The 19,646-nt window shown below is 44.7% G+C and overlaps 2 protein-coding genes across 10 annotated transcripts in view; one reads left to right on the top strand and one right to left on the bottom strand.

Moving 5' to 3' along the window:
• Positions 1 to 13,781, top strand: part of clcnk (chloride channel K) — a 16,675-nt gene extending 2,894 nt beyond the window's left edge. For 5 of the 8 annotated variants that reach the window (XM_048241624.1, XM_048241628.1, XM_048241626.1 and 2 more), the window contains 17 exons: positions 263 to 340; positions 471 to 546; positions 897 to 1,022; positions 1,340 to 1,424; positions 1,742 to 1,843; positions 2,024 to 2,108; positions 2,298 to 2,462; positions 2,606 to 2,675; positions 2,866 to 2,976; positions 3,169 to 3,385; positions 3,811 to 3,944; positions 4,300 to 4,370; positions 4,586 to 4,666; positions 4,784 to 4,870; positions 12,738 to 12,951; positions 13,119 to 13,325; positions 13,609 to 13,781. In XM_048241624.1, coding sequence (XP_048097581.1) covers positions 263 to 340; positions 471 to 546; positions 897 to 1,022; positions 1,340 to 1,424; positions 1,742 to 1,843; positions 2,024 to 2,108; positions 2,298 to 2,462; positions 2,606 to 2,675; positions 2,866 to 2,976; positions 3,169 to 3,385; positions 3,811 to 3,944; positions 4,300 to 4,370; positions 4,586 to 4,666; positions 4,784 to 4,870; positions 12,738 to 12,806 — 1,557 coding nt within the window. In that variant the 3' untranslated portion in view covers positions 12,807 to 12,951; positions 13,119 to 13,325; positions 13,609 to 13,781. Of the gene's footprint in view, positions 1 to 262; positions 341 to 470; positions 547 to 896; positions 1,023 to 1,339; positions 1,425 to 1,741; positions 1,844 to 2,023; positions 2,109 to 2,297; positions 2,463 to 2,605; positions 2,676 to 2,865; positions 2,977 to 3,168; positions 3,386 to 3,810; positions 3,945 to 4,299; positions 4,371 to 4,585; positions 4,667 to 4,783; positions 4,890 to 5,054; positions 5,788 to 12,737; positions 12,952 to 13,118; positions 13,326 to 13,608 lie in introns of those variants that run through there. The other 3 variants (XM_048241625.1, XM_048241630.1, XM_048241629.1) reach the window with 3 other exon arrangements.
• Positions 10,910 to 19,012, bottom strand: fam131c (family with sequence similarity 131 member C). Of its 2 annotated transcripts, none has more exons than XM_048241632.1 (6): positions 18,645 to 19,012; positions 16,312 to 16,382; positions 15,535 to 15,625; positions 13,172 to 13,393; positions 12,765 to 12,863; positions 10,910 to 12,300 (listed from the first exon to the last, which is right to left on the bottom strand). In XM_048241632.1, exons 1-6 carry the CDS (start codon positions 18,664 to 18,666, stop codon positions 12,047 to 12,049), a joined length of 759 nt encoding a protein of 252 aa, XP_048097589.1. In that variant the 5' UTR covers positions 18,667 to 19,012; the 3' UTR covers positions 10,910 to 12,046. The 2 variants fall into 2 exon arrangements, with proteins under 2 accessions (XP_048097589.1, XP_048097588.1); XM_048241631.1 differs by having other exon boundaries at positions 18,636 to 19,011.
• Positions 19,013 to 19,646: the final 634 nt, after the last annotated feature.

Genomic DNA, 19,646 nt, shown 5'->3' with positions numbered 1-19,646 from the left:
CTGCACACACACACACACACACACACACACACACACACACACACACACTGTTTCTCTCTTTCTTTCTCTCTCTGTCTCTCTCTCTCTTGCTTTCTTCTTTCTCACTCACAGCCATACGCAGACAAACAAACACATACACATAAAGACACAGACATGCACTCAAGACATTTTTTTAAAATTGAGTTGTTATTTCCCACTTATTTGCACTACCTTCCCATTTTCCACCAATTCTGCTCCGTCTGCCCACTGCCATTCTCACCAGGGTCCATTTGTCCACTTATCGACCATGCTGGGCGCATATTTACACCGTCTGTGTGCCTCTGCTGCAGGAGTGAAAGAGGTATTCATTACAAACACATTGTTGAAAGGAATGGCAATGCGAGAGTGTGAAACTCAGCATCCATGATGTCGATAAATGCCTCTGCTCTTGCACATAAATGCCCTTACCTGTCCTTTCTTTCCTTCCTAAGGGGAGACCTAAACAAGAGATGCTGGTGGTGGCTGCTGCTGTAGGCGTGGCCAGCTGTTTCGGCGCCCCCATCAGTGGTAGGACTGAGTGAACCCAGCGGAAGTGCTGGGTCTGTCTCTTCGTTGGAATTCAGAGAAGCTTCTTGTTGATGTCAACCATCAGTTTGGTGGTCAATCATGTGTAAAATTGATATGCAATACTATGTGCTTCTGCTTCGATTTCTTCTCTGCATTTTCCCCTGCTTTCTCTTCTCCCTGTCCAATTTCTCTCGCTCTCTTTCTCTTTCTTTCTTTCCACATCTATTCTTCTTCTCTTTTCCATCGCACTGCCCCTCTGGCCTCTGCCCCCCCCACACCCCTTCTGCCCCTCCCCACACACACCCCTTCTGCCCCCCTCCCCATCCCTCATCTTTGCCTCTCCATCCCAGGCGTGTTGTTTAGCATGGAGGTGACGGGCACCCATTACGCGCTGAGAGATTACTACCCCAGCATGCTGGCTGCCGCCTGTGGAGCGCTCGCCTTCCGCCTGCTGTCTGTCGGCAGCGGGGAGCAGGGTGAGTAAGGACACCACCCGCCTCCCCCCTCCGGAGCCGCTCGCCCGACTGCGCCCCCTGTTGGGCGGATGGCCTGAAAGTGCCGGGGTGGCATAATCTCATTTCAGAAACCGAATCAGCGCTCACAGGCCCTCATCTCCCCAGAGGCTGTAATGAAACACTGAAGGGGTTCAAACCTAATTGAATTCTGTCTGTATTGAATTGAAAATAATCACATCATTTATTACAGTTCCCCCCTCTTAAAAGGTGAGGGGGGTGGAATGGCTGTGGTGAGACGCTGACGATAAGTCGTCTGTGTTTTTTGGTGCCTTTTGCAGAGACGGTGCAGGCCCTGTTTAAGACCACTTACTCCACTCACCTGCCTTTCCAACCTGCTGAGATACTGGCATTTGCTGTTTTGGGGTAAGTCTAGAGAACCACAAACAAAACACCCCACCCTTCCGGGTTCACTTCTCTATTCCAATGTCAAACCTCCTGTTCAACACAGTAAAGTAGCAGCTTTTAGTGAATGCTTATCATTATTAATATTACTTTGTTTTGGCTCAGAGCCATACCCCTCCTGACATAAATTGTTTATACAGTTTTATTAAGGAAGTGTCAGATTCTGTCTTCAATTTCCTGAATTGCATTACAGACTCCAGTCTGCCTGAAGCAACAACTGGATATTGTCAGGGGACTCTATTCACTTTCCAAGCTTTTTTCCCCTCATGTCGGTTCAGGATGCTGTGTGGTGCTTTGAGCCGTGTGTATTTGCTCTGTCATCGCTGGATCCTGCAGTTTACCAGAACCAACGCAGTCCTCTCCAAAATTATTGCCACTGAGTTGAGCATCTTCTTACATCTTTGATGAATTCACCAGAAATTATTCATATGCAACCTTTGACAGAAGCTCCTAAATATAACCATGGCAGCTAGATTAAATCAACTAAATCTGCTGACTTTGTTTTCATTTAGTTAGTGTACTCTCTCTGTGTGTGTGTGTGTGTGTGTTTTGTCTGCTAGGAAAGCATTATATTCTGCTGGTGTAGTGTTCCTCCTGGCGTCTGTAACGTTCCCTTTGTCTGCTGGACATTTCATGGCTGCCAAGGTGAATTTGCAGAACCAAGTTGACAAAAAACACCTCATCTCCCTCTCTCTCTACCTCCTCTCTTCTCTCTTTCTCTCTCTCTCTCTCTGTCTGTGTGTGTGCGTGTTTTTGTGTGTCTATTTGTAAGCATGCCTGTATGGGGACCCTTCTTTTATCTTCTTTCATCTCTCTGCCCCCCATACATCTCAGCTCTCCATGAACCAGCTCCTTTCTTCACTGTTAGAAGAAACACAGTGGTACATGGTTTCCCAGAATGCAACAGTACCACAGGGGACTGGAGATTCTCTTTGGCAAGCATGGAATCCATCTGGAACCACTATCTATGCCACGCTAGGAGTGTTTCTCTTCATGAAGGTATTGCCAGAACATGAAATGCACAAAGTCAACTATTTGCACACAACACTGAAACCTGATGATGACACTTTATGAAATTTGATTAATTTACCCACATGATTTGTTTCTATGGAATGACACCGTGTCTTTCTGCCTGGGGTAAGCTGTGGATGCTGGTCTTGGCTTGTACCTTACCTCTTCCCGCTGGATATTTCATGCCTGTCTTTATCTATGGTAAGCAAGAAGTAACTGTAAATACTGTTTCAGTGTTCACAGCATTTTACTCACAATGCTTATCATACTGACTTCATTACTGTCACTTCCCACGCTCATAAAATATGTATTTTTGTTCAAAATGACCCAAATCGTCACTGACAGGGTTCCCCTGGGGTTGGACGATGTTTATATTGTTTTTGTTTTGCAGGTGCTGCCGTGGGGCGGTTAATGGGTGAGGGCCTGGCTCACGCCTCCACAAATGGGGCCTCTTCACAGGGGACAGCGCGCAACATAAACCCAGGGGGCTACGCTTTAGCCGGTAAACACACATTTTATCCTGACTGGCCTCAGACAAATCGAGTGCCAGCCGATGACTCAAGGCGCACAGCCGGGGAAACTGTTGCTGTGAGTGTGTGTATGGTGTGTGTGAGTGTATCTGTATTTGTGTGTGGTGTATGTGTGTGTGTGTGTGGTTGTCCTTGACAACCACGTGGATGCTGTGTGTCAACAGGGGCCGCGGCGTTCTCGGGAGCCGTGACTCACACGCTCTCGCCCGCCCTGTTGGCGCTGGAGCTGACCGGTCAGCACACCCACGCCGTGCCCATCCTGCTCGCCACACTGCTGGCCAACGCACTAGCTCGTGCCCGCCACTGCCCGTCCTTCTACGATGCCATCGCAATCGTTAAGAAGCTGCCCCACCCTACCTCACTACTCAGGACCTGTCCAAAGTACGTGCCTGAAACATTGATATCAAATTAAAACAAGACATTAAACAATAGATGGACAAAATGAGTGTGTTGTAGGGAGAAGGTAGTGGCTAAGGAGCTGGGCTAGCATGCAGAAGCAAGAAAGTTTGTATGTTCGATTCCTGGCTGTCACTGCTTAGGACCTGTCCAAAGCATGTGCCTCAAACATTAATATCGAATTGTAATACATACACATAGACAAAAATGATAGAGTGGTTTTAAGCCCAACCACTAGCTCATCAGGTAAGCATTACTAGTTGTTTTGGGCCTTATTTCTGCACTGTACTGAATGCAAGAATACACAAGACATCAATCCCAAATTCATAGTTGTTTGACCACAAAAGAGACCATTTCACAACTGTCACATTGAAGGAGACATTGATTTCATGAACAATTGTCTTTTCTAGGCTGTTGTCTGTGCAGTTGGGGCAGGTTGTGCAAGTCCCCACAGCTGTGCTGGAGAGCCAGGAAGGGGCAACCAGCGTTGAGAAGCTTCTTCACTCAAGCACTGAGATGATTTTTCCAGTAGTGGACTCTCACGGTCAGTTAATCTCCAAATTAGCCTCACCCCATTTCATCTGTCAGAAACAGAAGAGGCTGGCTCTGGGGGATCTAGACACTGGCACCAACAACAAAAACAGTATATTGGTGAAGGCATCTGGGATATAGTGAAGGGAGAGCCATTTTAAGAAATAGCTAGAGCCAATTGAGACAGCCGACAGACCCACACAGGACAAGAAAGAAATAACCTTAGCGTGAAACAGCAGTACAGTCATGGCTGCTGTTTACCATGTCGGCTGGACGGGAGAGAGGAAGGGAGGTAGATGAGAGTCTGAGTAACCGGTGGAGATTTCGTGCTTATCGCGGTTGGTCACCTGCTCCCCTCTTTGTCCCAGAGAGCGGTGTGTTGCTGGGCTCTGTGAGCAGAATGCAGCTGGAGGCTTTTCTGCATGGCCGTGGAGAACGGGTAAGTGCAGGAAAGGTTTTGGACTTGTTTTTTTTCTTCATGTGTTACTGAAGTGAGAGGAGCAAATCAATACTTACATAGCATAACAAAAACAATAACAAACTCACCTCTTTCACGCAAGACAGAAGCTGCTTACGGGTTTTGTAATCATAAAGAAAGGATTTCGTTCCCTTTGTTTTACTCTGTTGAATAAACAAAAAATATCTGTTTTTCAGGGACTGGATAAGAAACTGGTGGATCAATGCACTTTTCAGCCAGTAAAAATCCAGCTATCTACAGAGGCCACGATAAAGCAGGTGAGCTACATGATAGCATGCTAATGACTGAGTTCAATGAGAGTGTCTGTGTGGGAAAGCTGGCGCAGTAAACAGCAGGTGATGTGTCTACTCTGGGTCTACTCTACATCTCTGCAGGCCTATTCTGTGCTGGGAGCTGTGCGTGAGCAGTGTTTGTTTGTGACCGAGAGGGGGAGGCTGGTTGGGGTCATCACATGGTCAGAGGTGACGAGTGAGGCTTTCTGTAAATATACACACACACACACATTTTCATATTATATTACATGTAACTAATTAACTAATAAATTATAACTAAAGAATATATATATATATATATATATATATACATACATATACTCTTGTAACACAAAATATACCATAACAATCATAATGTTTTTCTCCCCCATAGATAAAGAGAATAATAGAAGAATTCGCCAAAGACACATCAAAACACTAAATGGCTGAAAAGGATGAAATCCAATCACAATCTTGCGATTATTATAGAGAAATAATTTCTCCCCCTAAGGGCTCTCTTAAAAAATAAAAAATGACAGAGAAAAATAATAATAATTTCCATCCAAGCTAAGTGTTGATATTGCTATTGATCCGTACTGTGCCTCTGCCTCGGATCTTTTAATTAGATGAAGAACAGATGAGAGTGCTGTCGATTAATTTGGTGTTATGACTCAGTCAACCCTTTACATCTCTCTCTGTTTTATTGCTCCGGGGGTTAGCCATACGGTTGCTGATAGATGTGGGTTGATATCATTCATTTGTGCATCTCTGCAGCCTGCAGCACATAAGATGCATAAGATTAAAAAAAATACTTTTTATTACTGGATGCCCAGGGCCTAATTTGAGCCGGAACACCTCCGACGTTGGATCCGGAACCTTTTTTATTGGATCCGTCAACTCTTACGTCAATATAAAAAATAAATCGCCTAAACGAAAAATAAATAAATTACTGTTTATGTAGTGTTCAATGTTGATATCTTTCTTATTAGTCTTTAGAAATTGGGAAGACCAAACAGGATACAACAAGCTAATCGAGTATATGAAAGTGCTTTATCTAGCCTAGAAATCTAGACGCGCCCCTAGCGGCAGCTGCCAGGGCTAGTCTAGCAACTCTCCGTTGGCTTGTGAGCTCCAGAAATCGAAACTTAATCAGGGCACAGAAATCGTGTATAGAGTCGTTTGGTGGGCTTAACATAATGATTGATGGCAGAGTTGCAACGGTTTGGCTTGAATTCCCTGCTACTTGAAAACAAATATCAGATTCGTCCCTATTGGTGCAGAGGGAATTTGAAAGACAACTGATTATCCCGCCCCTCGGACTGAGCACTGCGAACAGTGAGTGCCCAGACCCTACATTTTAATGTGGGTCTGGCTCGCCAGGCTATACTTTATCCACAATATTGGCCACAAGAGGGTGACGCGCTGTTGGGGGAGAGAGAAGTTGAGACGCTCTGCCAGCAGTTTTGCATCGATAGCCCGCGGAATGTCATCAGGGCTTTCAGGGAATACCACCTCTACCATCTCCTCCCCATTTGCCTTGTCGGCCCGCCGCTTGCCCGGTTCAACCCCTTTCGCGAGGTCATGGATTTCTAAAGGACATGGGTGTAGAGAAAGAAGCAGGGTAGTGGAGGCCGGGGGTCTGGATGCTGTATGGGCCATTTTGGACAAGTAGGCCTAGGCTACGGTAGGAAGAAATAGCGCTTCCACGCTGTATCTAGTTGATCATTGGTTACTGGGTGTGGATGGTCATCATTGCAATATATAGCATACTTTAGCGCCGAGGCTATTAGCCCCTTGTTGGACTGTTTTGTTGGTTGGTTCCCCTGTATCTCCTGTTTTCCCGGTCTGTGTGCGCGCTTGTGGGTGTTTGTGTGTGCGCTTGTGGGTGTTTGTGTGTGTGCGCGTGAGTGTTTGTGTCTCCCGAGGGGTATTTCACAAAACCTAGATAAGGGATTAAGCTGGGATTTTTAGGTTATCCTGGATGAATTTAGCCTTGACTTGGTTTCACAAAAGAGATGGCACATAAATTACCATGGGGATTTATTCTCTGCACCTAGCCTGGTCCCGACCAGTGGGGTGTACTACGAATCTCGATTAGTGGGTTAGCGAGGTATGTTGCGCTCAAAGCCAGGCTATGCTGTGACACGAAAGTGGATCTGTTTTAGTGTCGCTATATCACCATGGTGTCTTATGCTGTCAACCAAACCTGGTCGGGAGGAGGTTATGTGCTAAGTTATAGCTCAAATCGTGTAATCTACCACACACTGACCAATCAATTGTCTTAAAAACTAAGTTTATCTCACGTGTAGGATTCTGTCATATATCTTACAGGTGCATGGAGCTCCGCCTCTACTAACATTTTGGATCTCGAATGCGCTTTAATAGGGCAGTGTGTGCAAATATCCCACTATGGACGTGCATACCATACAACAACTGATGACAATTGATTTATTTGATGTTATAGGTTAGACACAAAAAATGACCGCAGTGTAGATTAAGCCAAAGATAATGAATCATTCTTGGATTCTGCCATAGACCTCAATGTTAAAAAGAGAGCCAATCACTGCATAAATGTGCGCGGGCGTGTACTGCTACCCTATTTGCATAAATTTCCAGGGACAGGAAATGGCCTCTCATGCAGTATCTTCGTAATCAACCATCTTTGATTAAGCTATCGCTCATGAATGCGGAAGTAATTGTTTTTAAATAGAGGCGGTCTTGTGCGTCTCCACGTTACACGATTGGCCAAAGTCATCCCAACACCGAGAACGCGCACAGATCTGAGCTGAAAGCCTAGTTTGACAAATATATCATATAACTGCAATCGTAGTATTACTTAACCGTTAGAACCCGATTGACGCAAAGTGCGTCAAAAAACACACCCTTTCTTCTCGGTCACATTGCTCCGGAACCGTAGAAGTGGGGCTTTCCAACGAGACTACACACTTGTCTGTACGATCAAGTATGAAAATTAAAAAAAATCATGAAATTAAATTGCATCATATTAACTGTCTATACTTCTCTGTGTTCACCTGCGCACCCATTACTCTCGTTTGAATTACTCGCGAACCCGTGATCGGATAGATATGCCACGCATGTCAGATGAGAGAGGAGACACAGAGCTATCATTTGATACCAAGTACATCCTTCTGGGTTATAAAACAGATGAAGTGACAGCAAAATAATAACTTCATATAGCTGGACTTACCCCACGTTTTTGTCTGTTTTTTTGGCAAAGCATGTTTATAATCCAACGCTATCGTGTGTTTCTCTATGGCAAAGCATGTTCATAATCCGGTTTTGAGATCCTAGCAAATTCCTGCATGGCATCCAATTCAAGGCTCACATTGCATCCCAATTTGTTCAACAAAGAAACACCTTTTTGCCTTTACTTTGTTCATGACAATGCAGTAATAAGTTGAGAATCATTATGAGTGCCTACACCATAGCCACACGCAGGCTAACACGCAAACTCGGGTCAAGTCAGGTCAGATCAGTTCGTGCCACAGATATGGAGCGCAGAAAGGTAATTTTTCATCACTAAATAAAAAATGGCATTTATTTCTGTAAATCACACACCATATATTTCTGTAAATTGCTCAGCCCCAGAGTATCCATCCAACATGGCAATTATATTGCCTGATTCAGGACAGTCTGTCCTACACACACATGAAATGCACGTAGAGCTATGAGCTTGCTGTGGTGAGATACATGAATACATGAAGTCAAAATATAATAATTTTTATAATATGCTTTTTGTATTTTAATTCTTTAAAAATCGAAATAAAATCAATGCTATTACTAATACATGACATTATGGCAGATCTGAATAGCCTAGACTCTGCTGAAAAAAACTATATGTAATATGTGTGTGTGGCACTTAAAATGACCAGAATAAATCCTTAAGAATAAAGGTAGTGAAAATGCCCTAAAACAGCTTAGGGTTCTAAGGGTTAACGTATACCCCTGAGTCAAGGCTTTGTCAAGCCTCGATATGTCTACATAGCCTAGATATGACTAACGTGCTTCGTAGTATACCCCACAGGCTAACAGCCTAAGTTAATTCTAATGGTAATTATGTCGTCTTATTGGTTCAGCTAGCTGTCATTCACATCAGACCTCCGTGCTATTTTTTTAGGAGCTTTATTCCATTTATAAACTATTTGCTAATTGTATTTGCTCGCAAAACAAAACAGATTGTGTGCCTACTACCATATAGTTATTATTTTAATTGTGATAGCCTTATAATTAGGCTATTAACATAGGCCTAGGTACTCTTTGTTTGCTTATTTTATTGATAGGCGTTTGATGAATAGCCTACTGTAGTTGATTGGAAGTGGAGGGGCAAGTTCTCGGAGGTATTTTCAACTATAATATTAAGGTATATCATACTATGTGCATCTTTGCAGAGGCAAGCGCTTTCTTAATGACGTTGCGTGCCGAGACAAGAAAGCACTCGCACGTGGGTACGTCAATTTGCATTCAGTTGGTCTACCATGCCTACTCCCGCTGTTTTACAGAAATAGCCATGATTCCCCATTCCAAAAGGAAAAGACAACTTTACTTCATTGTTAGTCTATATCAAAAGCGGTTGTTCACTTTGTGTGAATGACGCTATTTTCCGCGTCTTTTTTATTCCAACCGTGGGCATTTTGGAGCAGAAACGAGAACGCGCACACATCCTGAATTACTTACACCTGGCTTGACATAGTTGCTCCTACTCATCTTGGATTGGCGTTAGTGAAACGAGTTTAGCTAGGATGACCAGACAACGCTATGTCAAACCTCGCTTTATCACTTATCTTGGATGTCTTAATTCTGCCTTTGTGAAATACCCCTCGGCTCCCTCTCTGTGTCATATTATGTGTCAGTTCCGATGTGTTTTGATTGGGGGGAGGTGTCCGGGGGGGAATAGGGGTTCAGATAGGTATTCAGATGTGTCAATCAGAAATTACTAATCATTCCACGCTGTATCTAGTTGATTATTGATTACTGGGTGGTCATCGTTGCAATTTTTTTTTTACATTTTACACCATGCAGTGCAGTGTAGTGTGTTGCAAGTTCTGAAGTTAATAAACATTGCCCTGGTGTACACACCGCGTTGTTTAGTTTTTTTTATAGTCAGCTATGTACGCAGGTTTTTTTGTTGTTGGTCCGTAACCTCAAATCCCCGTTTTGAGTCGCCGGATCCACCCCGCACTTTACAAATTAAGCACTGGATGCCATTATCTTTGTTCCCTAGCTGTGTCAGTCTAATGAATACACAGAAGTGATAACAGACCTGATTGGAAGACCAGGAAAAAATATTACAAATGAGCTACATTACTGTGTAGATGAAATCAAACCAAACACTGTCACTGTTTTGACTACCCTGTCCACCCTGTGTCCCTGAGGAGACAACCCAGGAGTTTGTTGGAGGTAGAGTGAATATATAAACAGCACAGTCACAAATAATTATGTATATCAATCCTCAATGTCAGTGTTTGACCTTTCTTTCTAACTCACTATCTCTAGGGGAGCTCTTGCACATGTAGATTTACATGTATTCATTTAGCAGACACATGTTGTCCAATGTGACTTGCATATGTCCACTGTATTACAAAGGATTACCTTGTCTCCGGAGCAACTTGGGGTTAAATGCTTTCCTCAAGGGCACAACAGTGGAAGCTGGGAATTGAACCCACAACTTTTAGGCTACTATACTCTGGCCCAGTTCCTTAACCACTACACTACCACCTCCCCCATTTTGTATCATGTGGTGTCATTACAAAGTGTGCATAACAGTAAAATATGGCATTGATATGGCATTTCTGTGGATTATATCATGTCTCGCCAGCATCCTTGACCCTCTATCTCTCGCCTTACACCATAGCTTCAATTGAAGTCTATTCAGAGTGTTGTCTGTATTACAAAATCAAGGCCACATGATGTGAGAAACAAGGCAGGTGGTGGCACTTGGCGGTCCGTTATTTAAAGAGCCAGGGGGCCCAGCAGATAACACTAATCCAGCGGCCGACGCTTATCACCTCACCTCATCCCAGTGTTGCCCTCTCTTCCGCTGCTCACTCACTTATCACTTGCTCTCTCCCTCTCTCTTTCTCTGTCTCATATATACATACACTTATTCTCTCTCTCTTTTTATCTCATCTCTTTCTCTTTGTCTTGTTCCATTGTTCCTCAACCCCCTCCCCCCTTTTCTTGCATATAGAGTACACACACACATTCACCTTTTATCGCTTGTTGATTTTGCTCTGCTGTCTCTCTCTCTCTCTCTCTCTCTCTCTCTCTCTCTCTCTCTCTCTCTCCTCCGTGCCCCTACTGACGCCAGTTAGGTGTGAATGAAGGCTAATCATGGAAGGGAAGCAGACAGATAATTGTTATTCCTGCCCCTGTCTGGCTCATCTCATAATGGATGAAGAGAGCCTAGAATGGTGCTACTCTCTGCAGAGAGCCACAACCAACAACATCACGTCTCCGCTATACAAAGCAAACAGACAGCCATGTGGTTTTGTACACAATGGAAAAAGAAGGGCAGATGAATGAGGAGACAGACATAAACAATATATATATACACTGTCTTGTTGTCTGTATATCAAGGCCACCACAGTGACACAGACACACACATTGATATGTGATATTGATATTTGATACAATTTTCTGAACTGTGAACCCAAAGCCCTCAAAAGTGGCAACATTCAACCATTTTAGAGGGTGATGGATGTGACTGCAGGAGCAGGCACAGATTCCGTTCACTGGTCCATGGCTGTGTCTTTACAGGCCTCCTTTCAGCACGGTAGCCTGGCAGGAAATGTGTTCTGTGAATGCAAGTGAAGTGCTGCAGACGAAGGGTCTGAAAAGTGTCTGGCTGTAGGATAACAAGTTGAAGCACTCTTGGCCTCTTGAATGTCGAGGCTGACTGTTCATGGACTTCAAGTTTTTCACACACAAATATTCAACACACAAATACACACACACACACACATACAATCTTGACAATGAATGCATGGGTAATTAATACATTTAGTTTAATACTACACCTTCACAGATATATTTTACAGTTTTTCATACAGTCCGTAAAAAAGACATTCTGATTTCCATCAAAATCTGGATTTGACACACTTAAAAGCAGCAATAAAAACATTGTCAAGGACGTTATTCAGAAAACTGTTTGGCATTGGTAGCGTGTCTGCACACATGCTCGAACTAACAAAATCGCTTTCTTGTCCGGGTCACTGAACATGAATTACCTCATCTCTGAACTTGTGCACCAACTGAGAGATCGTCACGGAAACGCACAACTTCCTGTACATTTCCTGTCCTGTGTCACCACCTTTCTCAGAGCCGTTGGTCCTTTCAACTCAACTTTCTCTTGTTTCAGTCAGAGTCCTAGTTGTAGAAAACCTCGTCCTCGGATAGAGAGGTGCTGTCCACGTGCCGGACCCTATCCTCCGCCTGGGGAGTCCTCGGGACCTGTGAGAGGGGCATGTGAGTGGAGCCAGGGGAGCAGGACCGAGTCTGGGGCGGGACCCCCAGGGACCTGGCGTCGGGGCTGGGCTCCACGTGAACACTGTAGAGGTGCTGAGGCACCCCGACGCTCCCACCATCCAGCAAGAACTGGGACAGGAAGAGCCCCTCCGCGCCTGACGAAAGCAAAAAAAAAAAAAAACACCTTCATCACTAAACTGGCACATTTGTAATTAGAAGACTGAATGGTCCCCTTAACAATTATCACAGGCTGTAAATTGGTATAATCACTAATAATGGATTCTGTATTCATTTTGAGACGGGGGCAGCCGTGGCCTACTGGTTAGCGCTTCGGACTTGTAACCGGAGGGTTGCCGGTTTGAACCCCGACCAGTAGGCCTTTACTTTATTAAGCTCTCTAATTGGCCCTTGTGGGTAGCCTACTCTTTCTCAATGAAATGATTATGCGAGTCCGAGGGCCGAGGCGAAGACCGGGAGAGATCCTCAGCGCGGGCAGTCCCACGCCTCGCCACACGAGCTGACAGCAGCTTGTGTTGTTTCGCAGCAGACAGCGGATGTGGTACTTATGAGTCAGTGTTTTCACTGTTCACAGAACAGGCTACGCCATGCTGTGCCGTACCTTGCAGCGCGACGGATTCAGCTGTGGGCTGATCTGAGATGACGTGGGGAGACCAGACGTTCAAGGCGGCCTCGGCGAGAGCAAACTGTTCGGCCACCCCTGAGGGGAGAGAGGAGAGGCATCGAAACGAGTTGACATAGAGGGATTGAGAGCCAGTTGCTATGTTTTCCTGAAGCCAGACATAAAAGTGGGTTGCATGGCCTCAGTTCTGAACACACAATTCCTGCTATTCATTTCAACCGCTTAAAGAGAAAACAGTGAATGACACACTAAATCAATAAAAGGATGAACATTCCATTTAATGTTTTTATCCAAAACTATTCACAGAAAAAAACTACATGTTTTCTTATGCAGACGTGAACTGTTCTAGACCTTCTAGCTGGTCACTAAAGGGCAGCGTGTCTCACCCGCAGCGAAGCGTGCCTCCTTGATTTCATCGGTCAGGTGGGAGTAGAGCTGCTGATCCTCCTGCAGGGCGGCGCCCACGCCCCCTGGCTGGTTCCAGCCAGACCAGCTGCCCCCGGCGCCGCCGTCACCCCCCCAGCCCTTCCACTCGATCAGGTGAGCCACGCGCCCCTGCGCCATCGCCGTGGGCTTGGTGATGTGGTCCTTTATCGTAGCCACCAGGCCTGGGGCCACACACAAGTGATTGGAGAATGACAAAGAGAAAGAAAGAAAGAAAGAAAGAAAGAAAGAAAGAAAGAAAGAAAGAAAGAGCAAGGGGGGAAGATAGGAATGAAAATAATAGTGAAGGATCAATTATCATTCAAGAGAGAAAATCATATTGAAGCGAGTGGAGACTGGATAGAGCTGACTATTGACAGACATATTTGTTTTGTCACAGGGTCGATTTTCATCACTTGCAATACACTCCACTGCCTTTGAACACTACTGGAGTGCTGAGTTACCTGTGGCACTGGGGAATTAGGCCACAGACTGGATGAACCAAAAGCAGCTCACACCCCATTACATGCCTTGTGTGCACCTACAGACTGCAGCCTACAGTACATTCTGATTTCCTACCACCCCAGACTTGTGCGCAAACGCGGTGCATGTGTGTGTGTGTGTGTGTGTTTGCCCTGGGGACAGCTTTGATGCCATGCAATGGCACGTCACGATGCATTTTCGATGTCCTGTAGCCTCTGTGGTTATTCGTGATTGTTGCAGTCTATGGCAACAGTTTAGTCTATAATTATTGTATGTCTCTGTTTATTGTTGAAATGGCTGGTGTTAGCTTTGAGTGTAATTTGTTTTGTGACTTCTGACAAAAGCTCATTATGGATAAAATCCAGCAATTTTTCATATAGATCTCAGTTTCTCGAGGTCTCTGAGTACTGTCGGTACAAAATAAAAATAAAATAAAAAAATCGGTTTCACCTAGCTCGAGTTGCTAGTTCCAGCAGATAGATCTATGTGAAAATTCACCGGATTTCTCCTTTAAATGGACAAGACTGACTAGAAATATATACACAACATTTGGCTTTGAGAGACCTGGTTTAAATTGTCTCCAAGGTAAACGAAGACAAATGTCTCCAAGGTAACTTGCCAGCAATATCCAAAGCTGACAACCACAGCATCCATTCATCCATGGATGGCCACGAACCTCGTTTTACATTTTGTATCACAAGGACGATTGTTTTTCAGATCCTGACAGCTAATGTCAGCCCATGTTAGTACGGTCACTGCTTCTTCTGATTATTTCTTTGCCAGAATCCTCAAGGAGAGGCTTACCCCGCCCAACACCACCAACATTCCTGTAATATATTCATTGGAGCCTGATTGACTTAATAATTAAACTGTCAGGATTAAAAGACCTTTCCTTTGGAAAAATTACACACATTATTATCCTCTGTAATTAAGTTCCTGGAGGAGGCTGGAGAAACCAGGCAAAATGAGAACAGGTGCACATTGCCAAGGAAAGGGCACAAATGTGTGAGAAAGATAAATGGTAGATAAGAGAAGAAAGGGTGTGTATGTGTGTGTGTGTGTGTGTGTGTGTCAATGGCAATGGTACATACACATACTGTATATGAGGTGAACTGGTGAAGATGAACTGGTGTGTGAATATGCATACAGTATACACACACACACACACACACACACACACACACACACATACATATACATACATATACATACATATACATACATACATACATACGCGCGCGCGCGTACACACACACTACAATGCATCGTGACAGGTGACCTTGAGTGTGTCTACAATCCCTCACAACCCCTTTGTGCTCCTCATGCATGTATGTGTGAGTGTTAACTGTGAGTACCTGGTAATGTCAATATACTGAGTGAGAACTATCTCAATAATCCATATATTGTGTGCTAGTGTGCCAGTATGTCTGCATTTCTGAGTATGCACTTTGTGTGTATGTGTCTGTGTGTGTGTGTGTGTGTGTGTGTGTGTGTGTGTGTGTGTGTGTGTGTGTGTGTGTGTGTGTGTGTGTGTGTGTGTGTGTGTGTGTGTGTGTCTGTGTGGGTGTGTGTGTGTGTGTGTGTGTGTGTGTGTGTGTGTGTGTGTGTGTGTGTGCGTGCATATGTTTGCGCCCCCGAGAGTTCTCATGTGTGAGTCTATGTCAGAGTGGCATGCACAGTGAGAGGAAAATTACATTAGCAATCTCCTGTGGAGACAGACTGACTTCGCCTTCTCATATGAATGATTTCAAATTGAAACAAAACAGAGCAAAACAACAACAACCACAGAAACAACAACCACATCACCAGACTCATCTCTGTCCATCACAAGCACTGGCCTTACCCTGCAGAGAGGACGTAGCCAGCTCGCCAATGTTATAACCACTGCCATTCTTCTTATCAGCAAAGCCTCCATTGTAAGGCTGATGAATACCCTGCACAGATGGATAATGTAATTTCATACATAGCGGGACAATCCTTTTCTTTCAAAGGGGATTGCAGCTAAGCATCTATTTGACCCTTTTATTAAGAGCTTTGTTGTGGCAGGATGTCTGAAGATCACTGCATTTGTCTGACAGACCACATGGAGACCACAGACTATTACAAAGACATTACAGCGTACTTGTGGCTGTTAACAGAAGTATTTCCATGGACATTACAAGGACATTTGTTAGTCATCAACTGTCAGCATAAGATGACACAAACCACCCTTTTAGATCTGGGTTTTGTGCTTTTGGACTGAATGCGTTTGAAACATATTCCCCCAAAGTGCACCATCATGGAACCTGTTTTGACAAACGTGGAGCGTTAAGCCCACACCTGTGCGCTCACAACTCCCCTCCCCTCCTCTCTCTTCACACTCCATGTTCTCCTCCAATGAGTGACGAAGGCGATAATTAGAATGGCAAGATTCATTTATAGATTTTGCGCATACGGAGCGAAAGCGAGAGTGATTGCAATATTGATTGCGTTGACACCAACTTCCTACCTCTGCTTTGGTGAAATGTGATTGAGAAGGATGTACAGGTGATGAGATGAGAGGAAAAGCGCTTTCCCTGGTTTAGCAATTAAGGGTTGTTTAGCTGTGAGGCAGACAGGTGAAATGACTGCTTAAACACACCTTGTTAATGGGCTGTCCTTCCGCATACGTCTGAAGGTCTCCCATGGGACACATTTGAGTACCCTGGAGCTCTGTAGAGAGAGAGAATGGTTAGTGGCAATTGTTATTGGTGTGTGTGTGTGTGTGTGTGTGTGTGTGTGTGTGTGTGTGTGTATACTGTTCTAAGGGATGTACTCAGCTTACGGAGGATTTGTGTCATATTTTCTCCTAAATTGGGCTTTTTTAAATGTTATGCTCAAGGCGTTTGATAAATGGCTTTGGTGGAGGGAAGGGGGCTCCCTCTGGGTGTGTGTGTGTGTGTGTGTGTGTGTGTGTGTGGTCCTCCATCTCTGCTCACAAGGAACAGAAGTGTCTGACCAAAAATGATCACATTGAATTTGTGTGTCTGTGTATGTGTGTGTGTGTGTGTGTGTGTGTGTGTGGCCACACACAGCGCCCTATTTACATAGTCTGTCAAAAAAAGTTTGCATCAATATTAAACGGGATGGATTGGAATCACTCCCCATCTGTTGCATGTCACAGTTCCCATGGCAACAGCCAATTGTCTTGACAACACATCCCCAGGGGAATCCCAAAGTGAACTCGCATTTGTTCGTCATCACAACCTGCACCGTGCTGCGTGTCATTTGCCCCAGGGCCCCATAAGAAAAGGTCATCTCATATCTAAACCCCCAGGTCAACCATCATCCTCTCCTCCCTTCAGACACACACACACACACACACACACACACACACACACACACACCACACACTAGCGTGCATGGACAGACATGTGACCTTGTGTGTCTACAATCTCTGACAACATCTTTGAGCTCCTCATGCAACCCGTCACCTCATCTGTGTCTTTGTCGCTCATATATTATAGATCAGCCTTGAGCCTGGTGCTAACAGAGCGTGAAGGATACCCCACAGAGGACCCCTGGCCCTGTTTATGTGGGTCCCACTGTCAGGCACACACACACACACACACACACACACACACACACACACACACACACACACACACACACACACACACACACAAACATGCACGCACCAGTGGTATCATAAATTATATTTCAGTGCCCCTGGACCTCTTAGACTTCTATTCACCTACTGTTCTTCAGTTCACCCCCTGCACACATTGGACAGATTCCGTTTTCCTTCAAAGCCAATCTAGGTTAAGGTGTGAGATCCCTCTCTCTTTCTCTCTCTGAGCTCAGAGGGAAGATGGGCCGTCCTGAGAGGTTCATTTCGCAGCCCTCATCCCAGATTAGATCCCCCCTTGACAGGCGGGCAGGGAGATAAGCGTGGACCCAGAGCGCAGAGTGGAATCCCCATCTTCATCAGGTGGTATCACAGCCAGATAACGCTAGGAGAGCTACAAACCCTCTCGGTCTCAACACAAACACAAATGCAACTACAGCCTTATACTGTTCTGAAGAATAGCATTGATAAAGAAACATATACAGATATAGCTTTATGGGGAGTTATATTTAATCTAACCTCAAGAGACAGACAGGTAAATATGTACTGTATATCATGTTTCATTGAACTTGAAAACTGATTTAAATCAAGAGAATATTTTCCGACACAAACAACTAGAAGACCATCTCTCAGATTTTGAAGATGACATATACAGAATGTTTTTTTGGGATCCACGTACAGACACAGACATCCACCTTTTCTACCTGACTTACCTGACTACCTGATAGACCACTTTCGTTTCGTGCAGTAGGCTACACTAGTTCGCTCCAGCTGTCATGGTGATGATGTCCACTGTTTTTAAGCTATACTAATGGGGTTAATCAGACCTCTGAGACAGTTTATGGTGTGTGTGAAGGGAGAGAGAGAGAGAGAAAGAGAGGGAGACAGAGAGAGAGACAGAGAGAGAGACATCTGTATATGCTACAGTGACATGCACTGGGCAATTAAAACATGGCATTCATGCCATTCATTCCATGCCATTTGCTTGAATAAAAGCAATAACCTTTGCCTTTGCCTTACAGTTTTCCAGTCTTCTGACCAGTAAAGCACTAATAAACAGTGAATGCATTGCATCAAGTGAGAGCCACGAATGAAGCTAAACTGCACAGAGGCACGATGAGTGTAAACAGTGTGTCCATGTGCTGCAATTTCTGCAACACAAACACATACCAGCGCAGTTCACAGATACACAGAGGTAGAGAGAGGTAGAACCTACGGGTCAGCACATACAGAGACAGCCGGCAGAACAGACAGGCTTACGGACAGACTCAAGGACTAATGGAGAGACTGACACACACACACACACACACACACACACACACACACACACACACACACACACACACACAGGCACTGACCTTTCTGACCTTTGCAGAGGCACGAGCCCATGGTGATCACCAGCGAGCCAGCTTATCTGTTCACCATGTTGCTGTCTGAAAGAGGAGTTTGCAGGAGAACGGCATGGAGAGAACCAGAGATGAGAGACAGGAAGAGAAACAGAGAAAGAGAAAGACAGAGAGAAAGAGAGAAGAGAGAGAAGCAGAAGAGGGTTGAGTAGAGGGTACCCCCGTGGGAACAAGATAAGAAGAGACAAAAGAGACAGAAGAAAAGAAAGCTGGCACTGAGAGTCCAAGTGATGCTGGAGGCTAATGTAGAGAGGGTCGATGTGTCCACACACTACAGCAGCAGTGCCTGTCGATTGTGGGACCAAAAGAGGAGAGGGCACAGAGAGAGAGAGAGAGAGAGAGAGAGAGAGAGAGAGAGAGAGAGAGAGAGTGGAGGAAGGGAGGAGTGAAAAAAAAATGAACATGTACACTGACTGCCTCGTCAGGGTCCCTCCCTTCCACTTCACTCCTCTCCTTCCCCTCCCCCGTCTCTCTCCGTTTTTTTCAACTTCTACCATTTGTGTGCTCTTCACACCTGAGACTGGAGCAGAAGAATGGTCTGAGAGGAAATCTAGTCATTTTTCTTTAGAGAGATACGAAATTGGATTCACAGATGGGATGAACCTATGTGACCCATGTCTCAAGCAAAATAATTTCATATTTTGAAATACTGTGCAGAGAACAGAAAATAATGGAATGCTGTTACAGTTCAGTTTACCTTTTTCATCTTTGCAGAAATATAAACACATGTTCAGATGGTAAAAAAACCAAAAACAAATCAGCATCCTGAAGTCTGCCTCATAAGAGAACATTTGCAGCTTTGCACTGCCCCCTGCTGTCAAATCTGTGCACTGCATGTTGTTGTGCAATAGGGAAAACTTCTAGCACTTGTCCATAACTCATCCCTGGTTGCATCCCAAGGGTTCTAGTTCCCAATGTGCTGTAGGTCTAATTTGGTGTTATGGGTCTTGGCAGGGCAAGTAT

The sequence above is a fragment of the Alosa alosa genome, chromosome 4 (genome assembly GCF_017589495.1).
Source record: "Alosa alosa isolate M-15738 ecotype Scorff River chromosome 4, AALO_Geno_1.1, whole genome shotgun sequence".
In the NCBI taxonomy this organism is placed as follows: Eukaryota; Metazoa; Chordata; class Actinopteri; order Clupeiformes; family Clupeidae; genus Alosa; species Alosa alosa.
This window is presented reverse-complemented; position numbering and strand designations above follow the sequence as displayed.

Bases quoted from the DNA above. Each gene is read 5' to 3' on its own strand.
- fam131c (XM_048241631.1), bottom strand. From the start codon at position 18,666: ATGGGCTCGTGCCTCTGCAAAGGTCAGAAAG. The intron at 13,394-15,534 runs GTAAGGCCAGTG...GTGTGGCCCCAG, and splicing joins GGCTACGTCCTCTCTGCAGG to GCCTGGTGGCTACGATAAAG. The intron at 12,864-13,171 runs GTGAGACACGCT...CTCTCCCCTCAG, and splicing joins GGAGGCACGCTTCGCTGCGG to GGGTGGCCGAACAGTTTGCT.